Source organism: Chenopodium album, chromosome 6 (assembly GCF_948465745.1).
Source record: "Chenopodium album chromosome 6, dcCheAlbu1.1, whole genome shotgun sequence".
Classification (NCBI taxonomy): domain Eukaryota; kingdom Viridiplantae; phylum Streptophyta; class Magnoliopsida; order Caryophyllales; family Amaranthaceae; genus Chenopodium; species Chenopodium album.
The window spans coordinates 76,371,284-76,398,273 of NC_137839.1; the positions used below are offsets into that span (position 1 = coordinate 76,371,284).

Genomic DNA, 26,990 nt, shown 5'->3' on the forward strand with positions numbered 1-26,990 from the left:
AGATAAACTGGAAATAAAACCAGAAACAAATTCGTTTCTCTGGCATTTTTGTGAATAAATCAAGAACTTTTTCAACTTTATTCAACTGTGGAGCCCACAATATTGAAAAATTTGTTGATTTATTCACGAAAATGTCTCCATGAGAAACAAATTTCGTTTCTCACCATGAGAAACAGGGAATTTCCCTTATTTAACTGCTAGTAATAATTTCTTGTAACACTCCAAGGCAACTTTGCTATGACTCGTATGATAACAACCCGTGACCCGATTTACCCTTTTCGTCATATAATATTTATTTATGACCCGAATTTACCCTTTTCGTCTTTTAAAAATTATTTATAGACCTCTGTTAGCTACCGTCTGAATCACATTCACAGCAAATATGAAATTAACAAAATTATTCTTCTTAGTATTTTTGGTTCAACTATTTTATGTAATTCCCAAAACTTCTGCTCAATTATTTGAGTTTCTCAATAGTAGGTGTGGAGACAATCACTCCACTCCCAATGCTTATCTAACAAACCTTATAACAACCCTCAATTCTATGTCTTCAGACACCCAAATCACCTATGGTTACTATAACTTCACCGCCGGTCAACAACCCAACAAAGTCGAAGCCATGGCTCTCTGCAGGGTCGATATCTCAGTCGATGATTGTCGTGATTGTGTCAGTTCTTCTGCTTCTAGTCTGCTTTCAGTCTGTCCCAACAGTATGAAGGCGTTCGGGTATTCTGACAACTGTGTAATATATTACACAGACATCAGTCTGTTTCATGTTATAACAGATAGGCCATTTTGGGTTATTTTGTTGGAAGACATTTTTACTGATGATATCCCCAAGTTAAACAGTTCGCTTACTACTTTGATGACCTCTTTGCAAAACAAGGCTTCCTTAGGTAATTCTGTTCTCAAATTTGCTACCGGAAACACGAAAATAACTGCCAATCAATCCTTGTATGGTCTTGTTCAGTGTAGTCCTGACTTGAATAGGCTCGACTGTGTTAAGTGTGTGCAAAATCTCACTTTGAGTGTTTTGACACGGTTTTTTATCGGCACTAGTCCTTCATTTATGGTTAAAGGAGGAAGAGTGATTTCGCCTAGTTGCAATATTCGGTATGAACTCTATCATTTCTATAAGAATGTAACTTATGTAGCTACTTCTTCTGCACAAGGTAAGAAAATATGAATATAAATTTTGATTCTCTGGTATTATAATTAGTCCTAATTTGTAGCATGGATTTGTGTTTTGTTTTTTGCAGGTGCAAGTGGAAGCAAGTCACATGAAATCATTGCTATCGTTGTTCCGATTTTTGGATCATTAGTACTCATCCTTATCATAGCTTCCATCTGTATCTTTGCACGAAGGAAGAAGCAGAGGAAATTTTCTGGAAATTTCGACAGTAAGCAAGAATTCTAATCTACGAAGTATTAGACTTGTAACAGTCCAATATTAATATAGTAAACTAGAAATCTAATCTTGTAATATTATTATTTATGTGGTTTGTATAGAGGAAGAAATGGACACTCTTCAAACCTTACAATTCAGTACTGGGGCAATCAAGGTTGCAACAGAGAACTTTGCTGTTGAAAATACGCTCGGAAAAGGTGGATCCGCCACTGTTTACAAGGTAATTGTTTAGTAATTGTCTAGGATTTATAACATCAAATGCAAGAGCAAATAAGAATAAATCTTTGTTACATTTATTATCAGGGGAAGCTGACTGATGGGCAAGAAATAGCGGTGAAGAGGATCGAACGACATGCAGTTCTAGGGGAAGAGCAGTTCAAAAATGAAATTCTGACCCTAGCAAAGCTGCATCACAGGAATCTAGTGAGACTTCTCGGATTCTGCTTGAAAGAAGATGAAATGCTTCTCATTTATGAGTTTGTCGTCAATAAAAGCCTTGACGCCTTTCTTTTTGGTTAGTATTTACTGCTTAAAGTTGTTCTATCCTTTTATTTTCATTAGTAGTTTGGCAAATCATCCAAGGCTTGTACATAATTACAGACCCAGAGCACCGTGCATCTATGCACTGGGAAACGCGGCTTAAAATTATAAATGGCGTTGCTAGAGGACTCCTATACCTGCATGAAGATTCACAACAGCGGATTATACACCGTGACTTGAAAGCTGCTAATGTTCTGCTAGACGCTGATTTCATCCCTAAGATTGCAGATTTTGGCCTAGCAAAGTTGTTCAAGGCTGACCAATCTCAAGCAGTAGCAAGCAAAGTAGTTGGTACTCAGTAAGTATCATAACATTAGCAGCTTTTTCCATGTTGGGATTTTTTTTTTTTTTTTGATAAAATGTTGGGATTACTATTAATTGTTTGAAACTTTAACTTTGAAAGATGACATTGGTTTGTTACAGCGGATACATGCCACCAGAGTATTTGATCCAAGGTCAGGTGTCATTGAAGTCGGATGTGTTTAGCTTTGGTGTACTTGTTTTGGAGATAGTAAGCGGCCAAAAGATTAGCTCTTTCCAAATTGGAGAAAAACAGGAAAGTATGCTTGCTTATGTAAGTGTTATCATTTATTCTTACACTGAGCTTATATAAAACTTGATTAACACATATCAAACTAGTTTCTTAACATTAAATTATGATGTCTTAGGCATGGAAAAACTGGCAAGAAGGCAAAGCGTGGAATCTTGTAGACCCTGCACTATCTCCTGCTTTTAGTGCTGAGATACTGAGATGCATACACATCGGTTTGCTGTGTGTTCAGAATAACATGGCCGATAGACCAACTATGTCTTCAGTATCTCTTATGCTAAGTAGCAACACTATGACCCTGGAAGTGCCTTTGCAACCAGCATTTTTCAAACAAAACCGTCCCATGCTACTAAGTGAACCTTCACAAGACAATTCCTCAGATCAATCAAATAGCAGATCTTTATCAGTTAATGAAGCTTCTGTGACAGAGCTCTACCCTCGATAATAGAGATCTAGGTACACTGAAGGGTATATGCTGCTAATGTTACAACTGTGTCAGCAGCTTTATAATTACAGTATTATTTATTGCAATATAATTACAGTATTATTGCTAATTATAGTAGCCAACTGTTGTTACACCATATGATGATTTGTAGAGACCCTCCCAAAGTGATGCTATATATGGGAAGTAAAAAAGGAAATTGAAATATTGCATCATCATGTATAGACATTTATATGCTACAGACCTACAATTAAGCAATCATAGGGCCTATTCTCTTCAGCTTAATTTCAGTTTAGCTCCAATCAGTTTAATTTAGTTCAGTTCCTAATTTCCTTGTCTCATAAACAATTCAGTTCAGCTTAGTCAGTTCAGTTCAGCTTCAATCAGCTCACTTCAGTTTAGTAAATCTGAACAGGCCCTTAGCAAATTAAACTATTATGTTCAGGGAAAAAACACACACACACAGAGATACTTTTGGATCCACATCAAAGTTGAATCAATTGTTGTGTTAACAAATAATAATGTCTAGCAAAATCAGAAAACCATTATTAGAATCATGCTGTGTTAACAAGCAAAATATTGAGTATAATTATCATTCATTGACATGATGGAAATAAATTTTGTGTAAAAGAATCCCTATATAGAGTTTTCAAGCATTGTAATCAATCAGCCTTCTAAGTAACAGAGCTTCCACGTAATAGAATTACCTGCCATTCACATTAGTGAACACCTCTGTAAAATGAGCATTACTTGCACTCAGTGCTCGAGGAAGGTTTCTCTAATACAGAAAAGCTGGAGGCGCTGTCAGAGATGGCAGAACAGCTGACTGACTGGCTACTGAGCATAGACAATATTGATGCAATTGCTGGCCGTCTAGCTGCATCTTTCTGAACACACAGTAATCCAATATGAATGTATCTTTCAATTTCAGTAATTGAGAAATTTCCTCCAAGATTTGGATCAACCAACTCTAAACCGGTCCCATCATTCCAGCACTTCCATGCCTGTATAAAAACATAACATCAGTTAAAGAGCTTTATCTATTAGATTTTTCTTGCAGAGGCAGTGGTTTTACTTTTTTTTATAATTCAGGGGGATAATAAATTATGATTAAAGGCTTAAAGCTTACATGATTTAGTAAGTTCTCACCTTCTTTGTTTAGATCAGTTACACTATCCTGCATCCACTCACAATCTCCAGAAGATACCAAAACTAAAAACATCAGATTTGACTGAAAATTCCCTGTTGAATCATACTCTAGAGCCATGTTACCACTGCAGTATTTTGAATCCACAATAATTTAAAAAAAAAATTAAAAAAAAAAAAAAGAAAAAAAAAGAGAGATTTCATGAGTTCATGACCAAGGGATTGAGGGGCTATGAATATTATCTAGCGGGGAAGATAGGAAGGGATCAAACTTACAATGTTCCAGCAACTCTACTAGTATTTCCTTGATTTTGGTCAACCTCGAAAAGTTTTGCCATTCCGAAATCTGCAATTTTGGGGTTCATTTCTCCATCCAATCATATGTTGCTAGGCTTAAGATCGCAATGGATGACGCTGAATCTGGAATCTTCATATAGATACTGAAGTCCTCTTGCAATTCCCATTACAATCCTTTGTCGAGTTTCCCACTTCAAATGGACTCCCCTGTTTGTACCTACAGTTTCAGCCAGGACAAGAGTAAGTCATCAAGAAATCACAACTTTTCTCAAAGGGGCTCCCCTAGTTGTATCTAGTATGCATTTTTCAACATGGCCTTTTATAACAAAGTTCAGGTTGTAACTGAAATTATACCATATAGATATCGGTCAAGGCTTTTATTTGGCACAGACTCATATTCAAGTAATTTTTTTTTGGTAGTATATACTATTTAAAAGCAAAAGACTTGTTCAGAGTCCACTTGGTAGAAGATGATATCACAGCCCAGGCAAGTATTTGATCAAATGTGTGAACCAAAAGAATTTTTTCAAAAAAATATGGATTAAGAAGACTTCTTGATTTATTAAGCAGATTCTATATGAAATGACCAGAGGATAAATAAAAAAAATCACCAGATTCTGAGTGAAATGATAGAACATTGAAAATGACATTTATCACAAAAACAACTGTAAATCTATAGAATATTTATTATTTAGATGGTCATAAATTCATAATCATCCAAAATATTGACAAATAATCATTTTAGAGCTTACTACCACCCCTATATAGATGTATATCCGCCATTTAGTCGAGGGAAAGGGACACTTTGAACCAGAATGAAGATTAAAAGTTTCCTGATTTAACAATTAATCATCCTTTCTTGTGAATTAGACATTTATTCCCATTTCTGCTCACTATCTCTGGAACTCTGGTAACACCAGATTAACCACATCATGCTTCACGGGCCTCAGCATTAGCAATGAATCATGACAAGGGGAGATTATGCTTGTGATACATGTAAGTAACCCTGGCCTTACAGATAAGAAGTGGTTGTGAGGCGATAAACTAACAATGATACAGAAACTCTCTTCCGAAATCTGCATTGGAAATCATTTCTCCATTCAACAAGATGTCTCCAGGTATGGGATGTGGGTATAAATCAAGTTTATACATGGAGATACAGAATTCCTGGAGCAATTCCTAACACGATTTCAATCCAATATTCAGACCAGAGATGAACTCCCATGTTTGCATCAACATTTTTCATCATGTGCACTAATTTCAAGGAACAAATGGACTACAATCCATTCGAAATCTCAAAAATATCAGATCACAATTTTGACCATTTCCTTCACCCCTCTTATCTCTGCTTGGGCTATGATCATTATAGTCTTCTCCATGTACTTTATCACACTTGTATTGTTCAGTATAATTATGTGTCGTATCCAAGAAAAAAGAACCAATCATTGAATGAAGATACCAATCATTACTAGTTTGAAGATTTGAGTGCAAGAAAGCACCAAAAGGACAGCATAAAAGAAAGAAAAATGAGAAATACACATGGAATGAATTCCAAAAACAATGATAGATCATGTTATTTAACACCCAACAGTTTCAAACAGTGGCCAAGCGAAATTGCTGGTAGCTAGTGAGTGTCAAAATCATAGTGTGATTTACTCATGCACTTGTGTGAACAACTGTCAACATACACAACAACCACTAAATGGTAGAATAATCTATGGCAATCATGCCTTATTACTACTTCACCTGTTTTATTTTTCTTATTTGAAGTGCTACTCACTTTAACATAATATTATTTGCTAATATTTGTATCAGATTTTATCTACATACATAATATAGGAGCTTTTTTATATGCGAAGTTGTTAGGAAAGAGGCTATCAAACAACATGCATGATCATATATCTTAACATACACTTCATCACTATATAGTACATACTCAGAGAAAGATAGGCCAATGCACATAAAGCCTTAAAATGAAAGTGGCCAAATAAAAAAGATATCTACAGAAGAATGTAATCAAATTCTATGCAATAAGCTATAGAAACTAGCCTAGTAAAATTTGGTTATATACTTGTGATTTTGTGAATACAAGAGCAATGAATTATTTTGCAGTATTAGCAGGAAGGGTGACCTCAAAAGTACATGGCTTTGATCATGGTTCTCCGTCATCAGAAAATGCCATCACTAGCTCAATTCCTTCATCTTTCAGCTCATATTGGTTCTTACTCCTTCAAAGTACCACATTGAATTTGTAGTAAAAAATAAACACTACTTAAGCAAAACTGCACGTCTGCAAGTTATGTTGTAGGAAACTATACAATTAGCTACCATACTTCGACACTCTGTTGTATGTTGGGTGGAACATGTTGGATCTAGCATTTAGCAATACTGTTACGCTATAAAAACCATTCTGTTTTCCTTAATACCACTAGCAATGGTAGCTTGTTTGTTACCGTGTTCATTTTTTTAAGGTTTTGACAACGAAAATACATAGAAGAAAGTCACAGATAGAAAATGCCCCGCTGAAAAGCTAACTACAAAGATTTGAAACCATTGAGGCGGGGTTAGGAAAATAAAGCGGGGAATGAAATTAGGGGAATCTCAGCTCCTGTACAGAAAATTCATGGCTTACCCGAGTACCAAGACTACCAAGTACCAACTGCAAAATGCTCAATAAATAAGATATATTTAAGTAAAAAGCACATAGCTGATGAAGTTATAATGAAGCACCAGACAGGAACAAGGAACGTAGACAACAGGATACCTTGTACAATCTTTGGCTGTTCATAACAGTTATATACAGTCATTTCATCAGGTAAGTTCGATTCAATACCAAATAGGTGGAGGTGCAAGCAAAAACTACATCTAATTTTTCTTTTATTTTCTTTTTTTTCCTCTAAGGTCATCATGAAGAATATAAAGTAACAACACTAAACAGCAATACAAGGTAAAATTTACGGGCATCTAACACCGATATCTTTGGCACCAAAACAACGCAACACCATATATATTGCGCTTTACATAGAATAATTTTTATATAGTATATCATTTTCATGTATGATATTCATGATTTGTCTTCTTCCCAAGTCACAGAATTACCTGCCATGCACATAAGTAAAAACTTCCTCTGTAAGAATTGCATTGCTTCCACTCAAAACTTGTTGCGACATCTCTCTCCTACATGGAAAAGCTGGAGGGGCTGTAAGGGGAGGTAGGTCAACTGACTGGCTGCTGAGCATGGACAAGATTAATGCGATTGCTGGTCGTTTAGCTGCATCTTCTTGGACACATGACAATCCAATATGGATGCATCTTTTCAATTCAGGAATCAATTCTCCTCCAAGATTTGGATCCACCAAATTTAAGGCATTCCCACTATTCCAGAGACTCCATGCCTGCACTTAAACATAACATTAACTACAGAGAATCATCCCATACATTTGACACACAGAGGTGGGATCTTTTTCTCTATTTTTTGGTGTTGAGGGGGGGAGGGGGGTGATAATAAGGGGGCAAAGAGGAATTCGTATTAATTAAAGCTTACTTGATTTAACAAGTTCTCATCTTCTTCTTTTAGATCAGATATATAATTCCTTTGTCCACTCACAATCTCTAGCAGTATGACTCCAAAACTAAACACGTCAGACCTGACTGAAAAATTCCCTGATGAAGCATACTCAGGAGCCATGTAGCCACTGCATTAAGTTTTCACATAAAGATAACAAGTCATTGTAATGAGAAATAACGAACAAGTAATAGGGGTCAGAGGTGGGAAAGAATTAAATAAACTTACAATGTTCCAGCAACTCTACTAGTATTTCCTTGAGTTTGGTCACCCTCAAAAAGTTTTGCCATTCCAAAGTCTGCAATTTTAGGATTCATTTCTCCATCCAATAAGATGTTGCTAGGCTTAAGATCACGGTGGATGATTTTGAATCGTGAATCTTCATGGAGATACAGTAGTCCTCTTGCAATTCCCAATATGATCTTTTGTCTAGTTTCCCACTTCAATTGGACTTCCCTCTTTGAATCTAGAGTTTGAACCAAGACAAGCAATCAAGAAATCAGAACATTTCTTCAGTCAATGTTGTAGTTTTTGGACATGCTACTCTCTAATATGGTTTTCAATAACAAAGTTTTAACTACAAGTACCAAAAAGAAAGCGATCAAGGCTCTTGTTTGCCACAAACTCGTAAACAAGTAACTTCTCTTCTCCTTCAGAGCAAAATCCATAAAGTTTGACAAGATTCTTGTGTTGCAGCTTAGCTACTAAGGAAGCTTCACTCTTGAACTCCCTAATTCCTTGCCCAGAAGGGCTTGCAAGCTTCTTAACAGCTATAGCTTGTCCATCAGGAAGAATCCCCTGAAATCACAAAGGAATAAAACAAATGTCATATCCCAACAAGAAGGCATCAAGTTATTAGTGAAGCTTGACATAGTCCAAACAAAGACAAAAAAGAATAGAACTTAAGTGACCTATAAGCTACACAAATTACCATGTAAACAACTCCAAATCCACCTCGACCTATTCTATTAGCAGGGGAGAAGTTGTCAGTGGCAACTTTGATAGCATTAAATTGCAAATGCAAATTTTCCATACTCTCAATCTCTTCAATACCTGCAAAACACATGACAGAAAGTGGCCTATAAACAACACAAATTACCATGTGAACAACTCCTCATCCACCTCGACCTATTCTATTAGCAGGGGAGAAGTTGTCAGTGGCAACTTTGATGAATTGCAAATGCAAATTTTCCATACTCTCAATCTCTTCGATCTAAAATACATCACATTACCATCCACCTGTTACCACCCTCCCCCCCCCCCCCCCCCACACACACACACACAAAAAGTTACTTGCCTTGTAAACAAACTTAGTTTGTAGTAACTAGTAGAAGGGATGTAACTCAATCAAAGATTTAATGATAGAAAGCAAAATTCTAACTCCAACCAACTCTAACAGTCAAAAGGAAACACGACCCATCTTTTCTCATGTAGTGATTAATAGGACTCTGCCTCTCATGATATAATCTCCCAATGGAGTAAGGAGAGTCTAAACAACACATGAATAAAAGACATATAAAGAAATCCACCGTATCAAATTGAAATTCCATTTCCCTGCATAGCATAAAGGTTCATTCGATGTTTACCAGTGGGCTTCCCTCTTGCTTTGCTTTTTCGGAAGCACATATAGAAGTTCAAGATGAATGATACCCCTGCCACTACAGCGATTGCACTAAGAGAAATATATGATGTGTGAAACCGTTTCCCTGCATTTAAGAATACACTTACTTAAGGTATCAAATAAAATCAAGAATGAAAGAAATAATTTAAGAAAATGTGCATGCTTCCAGGACTAAATATATAACATAAGGATCTTTTACCCACCTGGGTTGAAATCAATGAAGAGGTATTGTAATCGACAACTTGGTTGTACAGTTGTCCCTATTTGCTTTCCATTCATTGGAAGCCTGTTGAGCCCCGTTTGCAGGCACTTGTTGCAGTCTGCTGGGGTCAAATCAGGAGTGCAGTCAACATAGGCAGAAACTGTTATGTTTATGCTAACATAGACCATTCCAGTTGCAGAAGCCAAGGTCGTATTATCAATTATGGCCTTATTGGAAAGGTCTATCAACTCACTTGATAATTGCTGATCAAACTGCTTGTAAACTGATGGTCCAAAGTCGTAGTTGAAATAAACAGAATCATCCAGAATGGAGAATATGGAGTGGTTTGCATAACGTAGCATGCATTGTCCATAAAACAATATTGCTTCAACATTATTAGGACACTTTTGTTGAGCTTGCCCTACTGCTACAGAGATGCAGTATTGGCAAAGTTGAACAGTAAAGCCTCCATTACAGAGGAAGAGGCCATACACCTTATCAACACCCTCACCCATAGTGGAATAGTAGAATTTATTTGTGACTGCCTCATAGGAAAAATTGGTTAATAGAAGATTAAGATTGCTTTGGTATACACTTCCATGATCATAGTGTCCCTCTGAACAGAACTGCTGCATAAAAGTGACTTGGTCTTCAGAAACAACAGGCCTGAAGAAAAAAATTGAAAGACAGAGCAGACAGATAGCTTTTGGATAAAATAAAGTCATTGGCATAAATTTGATGTATACAAAAATATTTGTTTTGATTAAAAGTAGGATAAAAGCATGCAAGACCCTATGAGGTGAGATACACATTCACTCTTATTAATTTCAAATACGGCCCTAACTCAAGAATATGATTGAAAGGCATGCAGGGTCCAATGAGATTATATAGTACCAAGTTGAGCATTCAGAAACTTATCAGTAGAAGCTTAAATATTTAATTTTCCTTCTCAACAAGAAAACCAATTTCATTAATGTTTATGATTTCCACCCACTTTCTGGTACAAATAATCAAAATGATACTCCGTCAAAGACATAAAATTGAAAGGCAATCAAGATCAGACTCTATTATAGTTTATAAAGAGACAGAAAGCACTTCAATTAGACTTTTTCAAAGAGTTTACAGGGATATTCAGAAACTGTGAATTCTATGCTTCAGACAACCAGCTATGTGGGGGTTTGAATATAGGATGGAAATCAACTACTCAACATAATTAAGCTCTAACCATAGTTTCACGCTTTAGTATTCACGAATCGAAACAGATTAATAATCAATCCACAGCGCTTTTAATTTTCAAAATATGGTTGTATGAACCTTAGCTTAAATAGGAAACAAACTTAAATTTTGGGATTAGTAACACCCACTCTTAACAAATGTACCTTAAATTCGGAAACCTCATAAAACCAGTAGCACAAATACAATGATCATTGGAGCTAGAAAATAACAATGGGACATCAATGATTTGGAGAGCTCGGAAGTTATAAGCTCATGTCACTGATTATACGCAAAGATTCATGTCACTAAGTGCAATTTTTAATAAAGAAAGCAGTTAACAAAACGAAAATACAGTGTTACATATATATCATACCAATTGCATCAAAGAATAAATTGGGTAAAAAGTAGCTTCTAAATTTGGTAGTTAAACAAACAAACAAAACCCCTTATTTTAAAGTTATCTACCATCACTATTAACTATTGAATGTCAAAATAAATCCAGTTGTATACAAACAATTAGCCAAATTAAAGGACAAGTAAATTACCATCACAAATGTTGAGTTAACATGAATCCAATTCAATTAAAGCATCAACAATTGATCAAATAAACAATTAAGCATAATATCTTGAAAGAAAAAGTAGACTATCTATCAAAATTCAAGTAAGCCACAACAATTATTCGAAAACTAATGACAAAACAAACTGGGGTTCTGGTGATTTTCAAAGGATGTTCAAATTTGTTATAATTTTCATATTTTGCTTCAATTTCAATCAATTGTGCATAAACTGAAAGATTAGGTTTTTCATCATTACGCAAGAAAGTATTATAAAATTTTCTACGAATAGTTCAAAATTCCAAAATAAATCAACAAAGAAAATGTCAAACACAAATTGAAGTGAAATGGTCATATCTGAAGCAGCGAGCAGCAATCAATGAGTATGAGGAGACAAAATCGACGACGAAGAATGGATAAGACTGACCCATTAATTCTAATTTGTTGATGGGCTCTATTGAATTGATCAACTGCTTTTATTTTCATTTTTATGAAGGGTAATGTTATACGTAGTTGTGGATATATATAAGCATTAAAGGTGTGTTCTATTCGCCTGATTTTTACTTATTTGAACTTATCTGAACTTATCAATCTTATCTGAACTTATTACACCTTATTAACACTTATTTTCACTTATTTGACCTTATTAAACCTTATTAACACTTATAAGACTTTATTAGACATTATTTGTCATTCTTGAAACATATTGTGTAACATATTGGTAATATGAGTATATATATAACAATATATTAAAATAAAAGCAATAAAATATGAAAATATAAGCATTTTTTAATATATTAAACTTGTTGATTTGCTTAACTTTTATATAAGCAAAATTTATCTAGTCTTACCATAACTTATGAGTATAACGTTACTTTAATTTTATTTTTTATGCAAATGTTACTTTATTCTTTTATGAAATCATGATAATAAAACACATAAAATTTTACAAAAAAAAAAGTGAAAAGCAATCTTGATTAAATTAGTAATAACTCTATATAAATATAATAAGTGGAAATAAGGTGAGGAGAACGTTAATTTAGAACTTATTAACCCTAAACTTATCTGAACTTATTAACCCTTATATGAACTTAACTGAACTTATCTGAACTTATTAAACCTGAAATAAGTGAAAATAAGGTGAACAGAAAAGACCCTAAGGGTGTGTTCTATTCACCTGATTTTTACTTAACTAAACTTATCTGAACTTATCAACCCTTATTTGAACTTATCTGAACTTATTAACACTTATTTTCACTCATTTGACCTTATTGAACCTTATTAACACTTATAAGACTTTATTAGACATTATTTGTCATTCTTGAAACATATTGTGTAACATATTGGTAATATGAGTATATATATAACAATATATTAAAATAAAAGCAATAAAATATGAAAATATTAGCATTTTGATAATTTCACTTTGTTTTTTTCACATTAATAATAAAATTGTTGATTTGCTTAACTTTTATATAAGCAAAATTTATCTAGTCATGATAATAAAACACATAAAATTTTACAAAAAAAAAAGTGAAAAGCAATCTTGATTAGTAATAACTCTATATAAATATAATAAGTGGAAATAAGGTGAGGAGAACGTTAATTTAGAACTTATTAACCCTGAACTTATATTATCTGAACTTATTAACCCTTATATGAACTTATCTGAACTTAACTGAACTTATCCGAACTTATTAAACCTGAAATAAGTGAAAATAAGGTGAACAGAACAGACCCTAAATATGCTTTTAAAAATTGTATAAAATTAGGAAAAACACGCGTAAATCAGTGTTATTACTTATTAGTGTTTATATTTGATGATTTCTTAACTTTTTACGATTCTCAGGTGTAAATAAAATGCTTATATGTAGCCCTAAGGGCTATGTATAACATTTTCTTTTTATTAAAAATAATTAACTAGCATATCATGGGAATATGGAATATACCTTCGCCGTTCCATATTTGGCACGTTTCTTTTATCTTGCCAATGCAAGAGTCAAAAGATTAATCTTACATATCTTTAACTAATCTAACAAAATCTTACATGGCTATTTTTTATATCCTTATAAATTATAATATTAGTCAATGCAATATTCAGGAACTAGGTTAGATCCCATGCCATGCACGGTGATCTTTATATATAGTTAATATTATTGATTGAGAAATTATATAATCATAAATTAGTCAAGAATTAATAAAAGTATGTGATATGTTAATTTGATATTTGAAATTTTAATTGTAGTTTCCAATACACAACTAAAACAAAGTAGGCAAAAAATCCGAGCAATATTTTTTATATTGTAAAATAGGTCACTATTTATTTAAAAATATTTATTTTTGTTATGAAAATATTGTGTGGGTATCCATTATCCTCTTTGTATGTTTCCGGATTATTCTATACCTAGGGTTTATTGTTATCTAAGCAAACCCTACTTATTATATTCTATGTATATATACCCCTTATATATGAAATAACATAGATAGATTAATTCTCTCTCAATCCCTGATGTTTTCCTCTATTTTCACAACACGTTATCACCACCAAAACTCTAAACGATTAATAATTCTTTTGATTTCTATACATATACATAATTGCTTTTCGATTTAATTGACAGTTCATCATTATTTGGGTTTAGCAATATATCGTACTTCCTTCGTGATCTTTGTCTCATCAATTGGGTGTGGTCTAAAGAAAAAAATATATGATAACATCTAAACAAATTATACAATAAGTAATGCATACAACAACTTCGAACATATGCAATGAATAATCCAATAACCTATGAATCACACATGCATATGAGCATACATAAGACTCGAAATAATGCAAGACACTGTACAGTGTGGATTTTAAAAATCCATATTTCATTGGACTTTTGGTCCATGATAAAGTTTTATTATTATCATTTGTCGATGACATTAAAATGGACATATATCCTAGATCCCTTATTCACTAGTACGTCTATTATATAATGCGAATGCATTATTTTTCGGTTCCATCATATAATTCCTGGTAAGGTTTTTAATGAGGCAGCATCTCAAGCGTATTACGAAGATCGAATGTTGTACTCTTTTTCCTTAATTAGGTTTTTATCCCATAGGGTTTTTCCAATTAAGGTTTTAACGAGGCACAGTCTTCGATAATGGACATCCAAGGGGGAGTGTTGTGAAAATATAGTGTTGATATCCATTATCCTCTTTGTATGTTTCCGGATTATTCTAGATCTAGGGTTTATTGTTATCTAAGCAAACCCTACTTATTATATTCTATGTATATATACCCCTAATATATGAAATAACATAAATAGATTAATTCTCTCTCAATCTCTGATGTTTTCCTTTATTTTCACAACAATTTTTGGTATATATTGCACAATTTTTTTAGAAAGATTTGTGAATAAATCTTTTATTTTGACTATAATAATTATTACGTGGCAATATGGAATATGTACAAAAATATATATATAGATATATGATTTTTGTAAATGATTTGTTTCCTTAATTAAATTTTTTTTAAAAAAAAATAATAACTAAGGACACACCAGAAGATGACATGTGTCGCGTACGTACTCGTGTGTCTTTTAGTATATAGTATTGATTGATTGATAGTATCAAAAGTCAAAACGTGTTATCTAATTTGGAACGGCGGAAGTATATAACAACGCATATTTTATACAGTCAATCACATTGTGTGACCACTTGTAAAAACACGAATAACTTTTATAATAATAGTATTGATAAACTCTTATTATAGATTTATACTTATTATTAACTCTTAATAATAAAGTAAATCCTACAATATTGATAGAGTACTCTATATTAACAATCATAAGTAACCCTTATACTAACGTAATACTGTAACTCTATGGTGATTGGGCATACCGTATATAAATATTAGTACTTTTATAATAATATCGAAGTATTAACAAATTTTCATACTCTATATGTGGTTGTCGCGGGTTACTCCATTGGTTAGGGGTTACTCGGTGTGGTCACGGTTACTCAATCAATCAATAGTTACCCCGATAAGTGTTTTGGTGTGTGTCAGCCAACCACACCAATACACCAACCACACAAAAAACGCGCTAACCAACCAAGTAATCCATGAATAAGTAAGTCCGGTCACACGGTCTTGAATTGTCAGTCACACAGAAAACGCAATATAGTATATTTATAATGTGGAAGCTAATTTTTTTTTTTTAATGCACAATCCCCTCCTTTTAGTGCTGAGATACTTAGATGCATACACATCGATTTGCTGTGTTTAGCATAACAATATGACTCTGGAAGTAATTTCACAACCAGCATTTTTCATACAAAACTGTCCCATGCTACACTATAAATATAGATTCATTGAGTGAGAATTCTCCTTTTAATTTATCTCGGCATAAGAGATGAGGAAGATCTTACTATCATAGCAGCACATACAGAGTGCCAGTTGGGTTCCCATAGCACAAAAAAGAGCTATTCCGAATCGAATGAATATTCAATCAAATAAATAAGAGGTCAGCATGTCCAACTAGACTACAGCTACGGCTCCAGAGGATGTTTTTTTCCTCTTTTCAGCAATCATGTCTAAGTTCACATGTGCTAATATGCAAAATCCTGTGTTCTGTTTGTTCACCCATTTGATGGACCTCATTCACTGTCAGTTAATGACGCTGCTGTGACAGAGCTCTACCCTTGATAATAGAGAGCTAGGTCCACTCCAGGGTATAACTGTGTCTGCAGTGAGTATTACTTTTTATTGCGTATAATAGCCAACTGTTAGGTGGATATGTATAATACTGTATGAAATTCTAATATCTTAAGCTCTATTTGTGTAAAAACTGCTGTTACACCGTATGATGTTTTGTACACTAGTAGAAAAAGATAAATGCCCACCGGTTCAAAACTCCCTTATGCCACCGGTTTTTGAACCGTTTGCATTTGAGGGGTGGCAATTCTCCATCAAAAAGCCACCGGTTCAAAATCGGTGCTAAAAATCAATATTGCCACCGGTTAACCGGTGACAAAAAACATTGTCGTTTTTTTTTTTTGGGTGTTAAATATAAATGCCACCGGTTAACCGGTGGCAATGTAAATGAATTTTTTTTTTTTTTTTTTTTTTTGTCTTTTTCACTTAAAATATAATTAACCAATTAACTAAAAAAAAAAAAATTGGGAAATTTTCTTTGGTGAACTCCAACTTTTTCATTTTCTAAGTGGTAAACGTTCTTAAATTTTATTATCAATGGTAAACTTAAATTTTTATATTGAGTCAATTACAACATTAATGATGAATTTTAACTAGATATTTAACCATAATTAGTTAGTTTTTTTTTTTTCATTTATTTTAGAAATATTTTTTTATCAAACCTAAAAAAAAAAATAAAAAAAATAAAGCAAACCCCACCCACAGCAGCCCCTCCCCCGTCAGCCACCCTGCACTCCTCCTTAACCCCAACTCTGCCACCATGTCCCCATTCCCGCTGCTCCACCCACCGACCACCATACCCTCTCCCCATTTCCCCCCAGCTCGACTCTCGCTCCACCCCAATCCTCCCCAAAAACCGCCCACTCCCCTCCCCCAAACTACCCCTCCCTTGTTTTTCGGCCCCCCAAAACCACTATAACCCATTCGAAACCACTCATCCACCGTCGACCTCACTAACCACCCCGAAAACTGATCCCCTTCCCCGACGACCCCCCTCCTCTGTTCTCCGACCCAAAACCCTAAATCCAACCCAAAAACCCAAATTCGTTCATCCAAATCCAGAAATCGAATTCGGGTTTTTAGGTGGGGTTTAAGGTTTTCGGGCCGCGCGAAAGAGAAGGGGACTCGTCGAGGAAGAGGGCTGTTTTTCGGGGTGGTTAGCAACGACGGTGGCTGAGGGTGGGGGGTGGTTAGCGAACGATGGTGGTTGAGGGTGTGGGGGATGTGTCGAGATAGAGGAAAGAGAGAAAGTGGGGCGGGGAGACTGGACGACGGTGGCTGAGGGTGTGGGGGAGGTTGAGTGTCGTCGGCCGAGGATAGGGGGAGCTTGGGAGTCGCCGTCAGGGGCTTGGCCGCCGGCTGGGGGAGGGGGGCTGCTGGTGGCTAGGCTGGGTGGGGGAGGGATATGGTTTTTTTTTTTTATAAATATTTTATAATGAATTAACTATTCAAAAAATAATAAAACTAACTATAGTTAAGGATTTTCATTAAAATAACTCTTATCAAGAGTAACAAAAAATTTAGGTTTACCATTGATAATAAAATTTAAGAATGTTTACCACTTAGAAAATGAAATAATTGGAGTTTACCAAAGAGAATTTCCCAAAAAAATTAAACATCAAATTTAAATATAATAGACCAATTTCATTCATTATAATCGAAAAAATTACAACATATAACCAAAAAAAAAATTACAACATCAAAATGAAAAATTACAATGTATAAATAAAAAAAAAAACAATATAAATCAAAAAAAAAATTACAACATCAAAATGAAAAAACCCCAACAACATCTTAATTCTTCGACTTATATTCGATCATCTTGAATCTTCGATTAATTAAGATCTAAATCAATTAACCTGCATCAATTAAAACAAAAAAATTAATAAAAGTCACTAACCAGAAAACCCAGAAAAACCCAAAATAAAATCAAGGAAACCCAAAAATCCCAAAAAACCCAAAATAAAAACCAAAAAACCCAAAAACCCCAAAAAACCCCAAAAAAAACCCCCGAAAAAACCCCAAAAATACGCATGCATGTTTGATTAAACCAAGAAAAATCGTTTAATTAACAAAATAAAAACCAGAAAACCCACAAAACCCAGAAACCTTAAAATCCCGAAAAAAAACCCCAAAAAAAACCCGAAAAAACCCAGAAAATGCAAAATCGTTTTGATTGAACCCAGAAAATAAAAAAAAAAACCACCAAAAAAACCCTAGAAAGATCGTGTAATAAAACCCATCATTAAACCTAGAAAACTCGAGAAAAATCGAATTAAAATCCCAAATTGATTAAAATCACACAATTAAACCCAGAAAAATCGAATTAACATCCAAAAATCAATTAAAATCCATTAATTAAACCCAGAAAAATCAATTAAAATCCAAAATCGAATTAAACCTAGAAATTAAACCTAACCTCGAATAATTTAGATGGTCTTGGTGGCCTTCATGGTGGTGGAAACGAAAGAGAAAGAGACGAGAATCGGCAAAAAAAAACAAGAGAAAAATGAAAGAGAAAGAAGAGAGAAGATATGAAATTGGAGTGTGCAAAAAGGAAAAAAAAAAATCGGGGAACATGCATATCGAGAAGAGAGAGGAGGAGAGGAGAGAGAAGGAGGAGAGGAGAGAGGCTGGTGAGTGAAAATGGGGTAGGGTTAGGGTATATATAGGGGGCTTTTTTTTAATGTAATGCCACCAGTTTGGTAAACCGGTGGGAATATTGGTTTTTCCCACCGGTTCAGTTTCCCCATATTTTCCCCACCGGTTTTTATAAATCGGTGGCCTTAGGGCGGTGCCAATCTACTTTTTTCACCTAGTGGTAGACCCTCCCAAAGTGATGCTAAATAAGGGAAGTAACAAAGGAAGGAAAGTGAAACTTTGCATCATCATGTAGTGTACAAACTTTTACACTCTGCCCACGGGAAACGCTGCCAGTCCTAGGATAAAAGGAGGAGGGTTACAGTGTAAATCTTTGTCACATCACTATATGAACCAACATGAGGATTTCGTAGAAGGTCACCTACACTATAATATTTTAAGACCTCATGTTGGTTTATGTAGCCGACTCCACTTATGGGATTAAGATGTTCAAGAAGAAGAAGCAGGAGAAGATGTAGAGTGTAGACATTTATATGCTATAGTTTTGCAATCTTGGCAAACTATTACTACCTCCTTTACACATTAGTTGCAACTTTTGGGTATTGTTTGTAAAATATAAAAATTCCAAAGTTGCAACTAATATGTAATGGAGGTAGTATAAAAAAAATAAAATTAAATTAAAAAAAAACGGACACACACACACATACACACAAAGATACTTTTGGATCTAAATAAAAGTAGAATCATTCGATGTGTTAACAAATAATAATGTCTAGAAAAACCATAGAACCATTATCAGAACCATGTTGTGTTAACAAATCTTGTGTATAATTATCATTCATTGACATGATGGATATAAATTTTTTGTGTAAAACAATCGATCCCTGAATAGAATTTTTAAGCATTACAATCATAATCAATCAGCCTCCTAAGTAACATAGCTTCCACGTAATAGAATTACCTGCCATTCATATTAGTGAACACCTCTGAAAAATGAGCATTACTTGCACTCAAGGCTTGAGGAAGGTTTTTCTTACACGGAAAAGCTAGATGCGCTGTCAGAGATGGCAGAACAACTGACTGGCTACTGAGCATAGACAAGATTGATGCAATTGTTGGTCGTCTAGCTACAGCTTCCTGAACACACAATAATCCAATATGGATGTATCTTTCAATTTTAGGAATCGAGAAATTTCCTCCAAGATTTGGATCAACCAACTCTAAACCGGTCCCATCATTCCAGCACTTCCATGCCTGTACAAAAACATAACATCAGTTAAAGAGCTTTATATGTTAGTTTTTTCTAGCAGAGGCACTGGTTTTACTTTTTTTTTATTATTCAGGGGGATAATATATTATGATCGAAGCTTACATGATTTAGGAAGTTCTCATCTTCTATGTTTAGATCAGTTACACTATTCCTGTGTCCACTCACAATCTCCAGAAATAAGACTCCAAAACTAAAAACATCAGATTTGACTGAAAAATTCCCTATTGAAGCATACTCAGGAGCCATCTAACCACTGCAGTATTTTGCATCCGCATTAAAAAAACGAAATTTCATGACCAAGGGTTGGGGGGGCTATGAATTTTATCTAAAGGAGGAAATAGGAAAGGATCAAACTTTCAATGTTCCAACAACTCTACTAGTATTTTCTTGAGTTTGGTCAACCTTGAAAAGTTTTGTCATTCCGAAATATGCAATTTTGGGGTTCATTTCTCCATTTAATAATATGTTGCTAGGCTTAAGATTGCGATGGATAATCTTGAATCTGGAGTCTTCATGTAGATACAGAAGTCCTCTTGCAATTCCCATTACAGTCCTTTGTCGAGTCTCCCACTTCAAATGGACTCCCCTGGTTGTACCTACAATTTCAGTCAGGACAAGAGTAAGTCATCAAGAATCAGAACTTTTCTTAAAGGGGCTCCCCTACTTGTATCTAGTATGCGTTTTCCAACATGGCCTTTTATACTAACTCCGGTCCAAATTACTCGCAACTTTGGGGTATTATTTGTGAGATATAAAATATTCCGAAGTTGCAAGTAATTTGGACCGGAGGTAGTAACAAAGTTCAGGTTGTAATTGAAATCATACCATATAGAAATCGGTCAAGGCTTTTATTTGGCACAAACTCATATGCAAGTAATTTTTCTTCTCCGTCTAAGCAAAATCCATAAAGTTTGACAAGATTCTTATGTTGCAGCTTTGCTGCTAAGCATGCTTCACTCTTGAATTCCCAGATTCCATGCCCTGAGGGACTTGCAAGCCTCTTAACTGCTATAGCTTGTCCATCTGCAATTGTTCCCTAAATTTGAAAGTGAACAAATATAAGATGTTTGTCTGACAAAAAGAAATTACAGGTATGAAGTTTGACAGAAAAAAGAAAAAAACACTAGTTTCATATTATTTGTCAATTACGCAAACATACCATGTAAACAACTCCAAATCCACCTCAGCCAATTTTATTTTCAGGAGAGAAGTTGTCAGTGGGAACTTTGATAACATCAAATTGCAAACGTAGATTTTCCATGCTTTCAATCTCTCAATTCCTACAAAACATAGCAGAGGCTCATCCATACTTAAATCTCTATTAGACTACAAATTTTGTTTAGCCCTCCTATAGGCTACAAATTTCTTACGATATCTTGTGTAGAAGTACCATAATGATAAACCTAATACTTGAAAATTCTATAGTACTTGATTTGAAGATTACAAAAAGCTCCATTGAGTCCACCCTAGATCTGATTTCCATCATAACCAAGATAAGTATTGAAACATGACTGAAGTATAGAAAATGATATCATAACCAAGATAACCTTCCAGAAACTCTGCTGGTATTTCCCTGAGAATCACACCAAGATAAGTATTGAAACCTCCTTAGTAAACTCCTTAGTTGCATGGCACATGTGAAGCCTTTAGCAACAATAAGGAGGTTTCATCATTCTGCAACAGGAGAGAAGGTTTCATCATAGTCTACTCCATATTTCTGTGTGAAGCCTTAGCAACAAGCCTAGCTTTATACCTTTCAAGTGTCCCATCTTTCTTTAGCTTCACCTTATATACCCATTTACACCTTATAGCTTTCTTACCCTTAGGCAAGTATGTAACAACCCATGTGTTGTTGGCTGCCAAAGCTTCAAGCTCTTTATTCATGGCATCTATCCACTCTAAATGATGTGCTGCTTTCAAAGTAAGTAGCTTGTTCTGTCACATTTGAAATCTGAGCAATGAAAGCCTTAAATGGAATAGGAAACTCATCATAGGCAACAAAATTACACCAATGAGAAGTTGCAGAATCAACTGCACACACATAATCAATCATCCAGGCTAGTTTCTTTGTGGGTCTGGTTGACTGTCTTTCAGGTGAAGGAGGTTGTGTTTGGGGTACATGAGAGATATTATGATCAGGGTGAGGTAATATTTGTGTGTCTAGGTTATTTTGAGGGTCTGGTTTATGGTCAGTATTAGTTTGGTCAGGGAATAGGACAAAAATATCAAGCATATCAGGATCAAAGGTAAAACTGAAAGTTGTATCTGCTGGGAGAAAAATTGAGTCTGGTTTGGGTGTATTGTTTGAGAAATGAAATGGAAAATGTCTCTCATGAAAAGTAACATCTCTAGAAACAAACACTGTATTTGTGATAGGTTGTCGTACACCTGTCAAAAATAAATTCCTAACAAAACCAACTAACAATGTAGTAGGGTAAGTAGGGTCGAATCCACAGAGAGATGGCTATTCAATCTAGCTTTCAAGGTATGGAGAAACTAAACTATGTCGCGAAATTGGGATGAAAATATAGTCTAAATTAAAAGAGGGAAAAAATAATTAATAAAAAGACCTAGGGTTGTGGTTCACCATGCTTATAATTCTAGATCTATCAAATATCAATAACAATTCAATCAATCAATCTTCTAGAGCAATTGCTAAGCCTACGGTCGGGTCTTAACGCTCTCAATTCAACATATGCAGTACGGTCGCTAACATAATCAGAATTGCTAATTGTAGGGAAGCCTCTAAAAGTAAGATCTTTCAATTCAAACTCTTATTAACAATAATTAATCATACAATTGATCAGGTTGCAAGATTATCAATAAAAACACTATCAATTAGAGATATCAATAATCAAATCATAAATAATATCAATCAAGAATTAAAGTATAAACATGGATTCCCAAACCCTAGAAATAAACTACTCTAGCATGAAATAAATAATAAAAACTAGAAATAATAAAGAAAGCATAATTAAAAGTAAAGAAGTATAATTACCTCTATAAATTAAAGTAACAAATTCAAGGACAAATCCATGGAGGAATCCATGGAGCTGTCCATGAAAAAACTAGGGCTAAAGAGAAAGCTAAAACGAACGTAAAATAAAAAAATATAAAAAGGCATAAGGGAAAAATAATATCCCTTGAGTATTTATAATATCCTAAAACTAATCTAAAAATAATTAAAGAAAAGTAAAATATAAATTACACAAGTTGTCAAACGATTGGACGATAGAAGATGACGTGGCACGAAGATGTTCGATGGAATCGAGGGCCAAGCAAAAGACGTGCTACGATGCCCCTTGCTTGCTGCTTTCGTGGTTAAACTGGAGCTACAGCTCCCTGGTCGAGTGAGCTCTCGCTCGGGGCTGCTATTGCTCGAGGCCTATGCGAGCTACCTCGCGAGCTCTCGCTCGGGGCTACTGGGCATTGTGTCAACTTCACAGGCTTGTAACTTCTGTTTTATACGTTGTATATAGGCGTGTGACCTACTGTTGGAAAGCTCTTCAAGTCTAGTTTCCAACGCAACTTGAATCACTTCAATTCAATTTGTAGAACTCAAGTTATGATCAAAAGAGTGATCAAAGGTCTGTTTTGCAACTTTACAAACCTTCGTTTTTCTTCGTTTCTAACTCAAATTCATTTCCGAAAGATGCATAGAAACTCTTGTGGATATTATATTCATTCCTTATGCATATAAATCTCAAAATAATATTGCACAAATATATATACTTCATTGAACAACCTCGATTCATCGACTTTTCATCCTTTCATTGTCCTATTCAACTCCAAACACTACGAAAGCGTCCAAATGTCTATCAAATCACCTGAAACATTAAGAAAAACACAAACGGAGCGTAATAGAGTAAAAAATAAACAACTTATGTATTTACGACCTAAAAAGCAACAAAAGACCTAAAAGCTATTATAAACTTAGCATAAACGTGCCTATAAACTCTATATAAATATGACTCATCAATTTGTTTCTAAATTCAGAAGCTTATAAGCTTTCTACCCAGTTGGATATCCAAGCATTACACAAGGTGTTGCTCTTGAATCAAACTTTGTCCTGCTATTTTTTAGAGTGGCAGCATAAAACAAACATCCAAAAACTTTAAGATGCTCAATGCTAGCTACAACTCCATGAACTTTCTCATATGGTGTGACATAACCAATACATGACAATGGCATTCTATTTATTAAATGTGTTGCAGTTAGCAAACACTATCTCCAATATCTTGCAGGAACCTTACACTGAAAGAGCAAAGCTCTTGTTGTTTCTAAAAGATGCCTATGTTTCCTCTCCACAACTCCATTTTGCTGTGGAGTATCTACACAACTTCTCTGATGAAAAATCCCAAACTTCTCATATATTGTCAGTATTCTGCCCTCACATAATTCCTTTGCATTATCAGTTCTCAAACTCTTAACATGTACACCAAATTGAGTATGAATAAAAGTAATCAAAAACTCTAAGATATCAACACAACCAGACTTCTGTTTCATTAAAAATGTCCAAATATGTCTTGACATATCATCTACAACAGTCAAGAAATAAGAACATCCATCATGAGTTCTTATTTTGTAAGGCTCCCAAGTGTCTACATGTAAGAGATCAAAGCAATTGACACTCTTAACACTATCCTTTGGAAAAGACTTCCTAACTTGCCTAGCTTTTGGAAAATTTTGATAGATGTTGTCATTACAAGCTTTATATGAGAACTTAGAATCTATATGACTCATTTTATTGAAAGGAAAATGACATAATCTCAAGTGCAGCAACTTTTCTTCATATCCTACAGCCAAATTTACTGAGGGAATTTTATTCACTGTCTCCTTCAAGTCACCATCTGACACTGCATACAAACCTGAGTCCAAATTACCAAGAACCAGAGAAGTGTTCTGGGAGTGATCCTAAATCAAACACTTATCATGTGTAAAGACAATGTCACGACACATATCTCTACAGATCCTATGTGTGGATATCAAATTAAAGTGCAAGTCAGGTACATGCAGCACATTCTTAAGCACTATACCATTGATTAACTTCACAGTGCCTATATACTTAACTTTTACCTACTTTCCATTAGCCACAGTAATTGTACTTGGAAATTTATCAAACACATCATATAAATCAAATAAACTCAAATTTGAGCATATATGACCAGTTGCTCCACTATCTACTATTCGTTTAGAATTGAGACAAGTGATTAAGCAATTACTTGCCATATTGGCCATTCCATTGAACTGCTAAGAGCTATCCTGCTTATCTTGCTGAATAAGACTGACAAGCTTCTCATACTGTTCTTTAGTGAAGTAATTGGTGCATTCTTCTTCATCTTGACCCTCACCATAAGCTACAGCTGCAACTCTCTTCCCTTTGTTCTTGGTGAAACCTCCCTTTGCAGGATAACCATGTAATTCCAGCACTTATCTATGGTGTGATTATTCAGCTTGCAATGATCACAAAATAGAGGTGCTCGAGCAGCTGTAGGATAGTATCTGTTGTAAGTATTTCTCCTTTCTTCTGCAGCTGCAAATGCCATGTTGTTAGGCTACCTGGTAACAACATCAGTAATCTGCTTCTGCCTTTCATCCTGAATAAGCAGATTATATGCAACAGACATAGAAGGCAATGGATTCATCATCAAGATATTCGTTCGAACTTCAGCATGTTTAGGATAAAGTTTCATAAGAAATTGAATCAGTCTTTTATCCTGTTGAGATTTCAGAAATTTCTGTGTCAAATTGCAGGTACACCTTGAACAATTGCAGAAAAGAATCAGATTTGCAGCACTAATCTGATCCCAAATTCCTTTGATTTTTGTAAAGAACTCAGCTATTGAAGAAGAATCTTGCTCTATTTGATTCAAAGTTTGTTGCAATGAATAAATCTGAGGTCCAGAATTCACAAAATACCTGTCTTCAAGATCCTTCCAGATCTCATATGCATTGAGAAGAAGATAACACTCTTAGCAAGAGTATCGTCCAGAGATCTCAGTATGTATGATATTATCATGTTATTGCATCTGCTCCAAGCATTGTACATTAGTTCTGCTTCTCCTGGATTCTGCAAGCTTCCATCTATGAAAGCCATCTTGTTCTTCATTGAGAGAGCCAAAATCATACCTCTCTTCCAATCTTGATAATTCTCACCATTGAATTTCTCATAAACAACTAAAATTATTGCTGGATTTTAACTTGGATGAATGTAATAAACTGATCTAGGATCTTGAGTCGGATTAGTACTTTATGCTGCCATTGTAATCAAGATTTTATGCCTGAAAAAGTTAATTTCAGCAAAGAATTTGTATGAAAAAATTGTTTTTGAGTTCAAATTTCAAACCAAAAAAAAAAAAAAAAAAAAAAATGAAAATCGTATGAACTGACACTAGAATGAGTATTAGAATTGTTGTATTATATGAAAAATTTTGCGGAAAATTAGCAGATATTCTGCTCTAATACCATGTTAAGATTCAGAAATTGAGAGTTAGAACAATTTGTAGAGAGAGAAACAAGAGTTTGTTTTATTGATTTTAAGAAAAATCTGAATGAATCAGAATATTACAGCAATGATGCTTATTTATACAAGAGCTCTAACAGAATATTCCATAATGAAAAATATCTGTACAAAATATCTTGTAACAACCTCATAACAAACTCTAACAAACTTGTAACAGAAAATAGTAGCTTCTAGACTTCTCCAGCTAATCATCACAACCATTCAGTCTTCAGTCCTGTGCCAGCTTATGAGGATATATGTTGCTGTGTCATCTTGAACTAGATCAAACGTGCTATGCTCTGTAGGAATAGAATCTGGAACCTTGATAGTGTGATCATCAATATTCTTGTAGTTCAGAGACACTATTCCTATGTCCAC

The 26,990-nt window shown here is 34.5% G+C and overlaps 4 protein-coding genes across 8 annotated transcripts; 1 reads left to right on the forward strand and 3 right to left on the reverse strand.

The window, feature by feature from the left end:
• Positions 1 to 354: 354 nt before the first annotated feature.
• LOC145636376 (cysteine-rich receptor-like protein kinase 10) lies at positions 355 to 3,198 on the forward strand. Its single transcript, XM_081687923.1, has 7 exons — positions 355 to 1,172; positions 1,260 to 1,400; positions 1,510 to 1,628; positions 1,712 to 1,922; positions 2,009 to 2,246; positions 2,372 to 2,522; positions 2,617 to 3,198. The coding sequence occupies exons 1-7, from the start codon at positions 383 to 385 to the stop codon at positions 2,941 to 2,943; spliced, it is 1,977 nt and encodes a 658-aa protein (XP_081544049.1). The 5' UTR covers positions 355 to 382; the 3' UTR covers positions 2,944 to 3,198.
• Positions 3,199 to 3,544: 346 nt separating this feature from the next.
• Positions 3,545 to 12,013, reverse strand: LOC145636373 (cysteine-rich receptor-like protein kinase 44). 5 transcript variants are annotated; one of them, XM_081687919.1, is made up of 11 exons: positions 10,025 to 12,013; positions 9,773 to 9,892; positions 9,535 to 9,654; positions 8,880 to 9,001; positions 8,536 to 8,746; positions 8,177 to 8,414; positions 7,928 to 8,078; positions 7,483 to 7,778; positions 4,363 to 4,600; positions 4,090 to 4,214; positions 3,545 to 3,944 (listed from the first exon to the last, which is right to left on the reverse strand). In XM_081687919.1, the coding sequence occupies exons 1-9, from the start codon at positions 10,581 to 10,583 to the stop codon at positions 4,516 to 4,518; spliced, it is 1,902 nt and encodes a 633-aa protein (XP_081544045.1). In that variant the 5' UTR covers positions 10,584 to 12,013; the 3' UTR covers positions 3,545 to 3,944; positions 4,090 to 4,214; positions 4,363 to 4,515. The 5 variants fall into 5 exon arrangements, with proteins under 5 accessions (XP_081544045.1, XP_081544046.1, XP_081544042.1 ...); XM_081687920.1 differs by having other exon boundaries at positions 3,546 to 3,944; positions 9,773 to 9,889; XM_081687916.1 differs by having other exon boundaries at positions 3,546 to 3,944; positions 9,773 to 12,013.
• A 7,582-nt stretch (positions 12,014 to 19,595) lies between these two features.
• On the reverse strand, positions 19,596 to 20,356 carry LOC145637299 (cysteine-rich receptor-like protein kinase 8). The gene is made up of 3 exons (XM_081688763.1): positions 20,213 to 20,356; positions 19,825 to 20,094; positions 19,596 to 19,724 (listed from the first exon to the last, which is right to left on the reverse strand). The coding sequence occupies exons 1-3, from the start codon at positions 20,354 to 20,356 to the stop codon at positions 19,596 to 19,598; spliced, it is 543 nt and encodes a 180-aa protein (XP_081544889.1).
• A 5,309-nt stretch (positions 20,357 to 25,665) lies between these two features.
• Positions 25,666 to 26,207, reverse strand: LOC145637300 (uncharacterized). The gene is made up of 2 exons (XM_081688764.1): positions 26,030 to 26,207; positions 25,666 to 25,925 (listed from the first exon to the last, which is right to left on the reverse strand). The coding sequence occupies exons 1-2, from the start codon at positions 26,205 to 26,207 to the stop codon at positions 25,666 to 25,668; spliced, it is 438 nt and encodes a 145-aa protein (XP_081544890.1).
• Between the last annotated feature and the right edge of the window lie 783 nt (positions 26,208 to 26,990).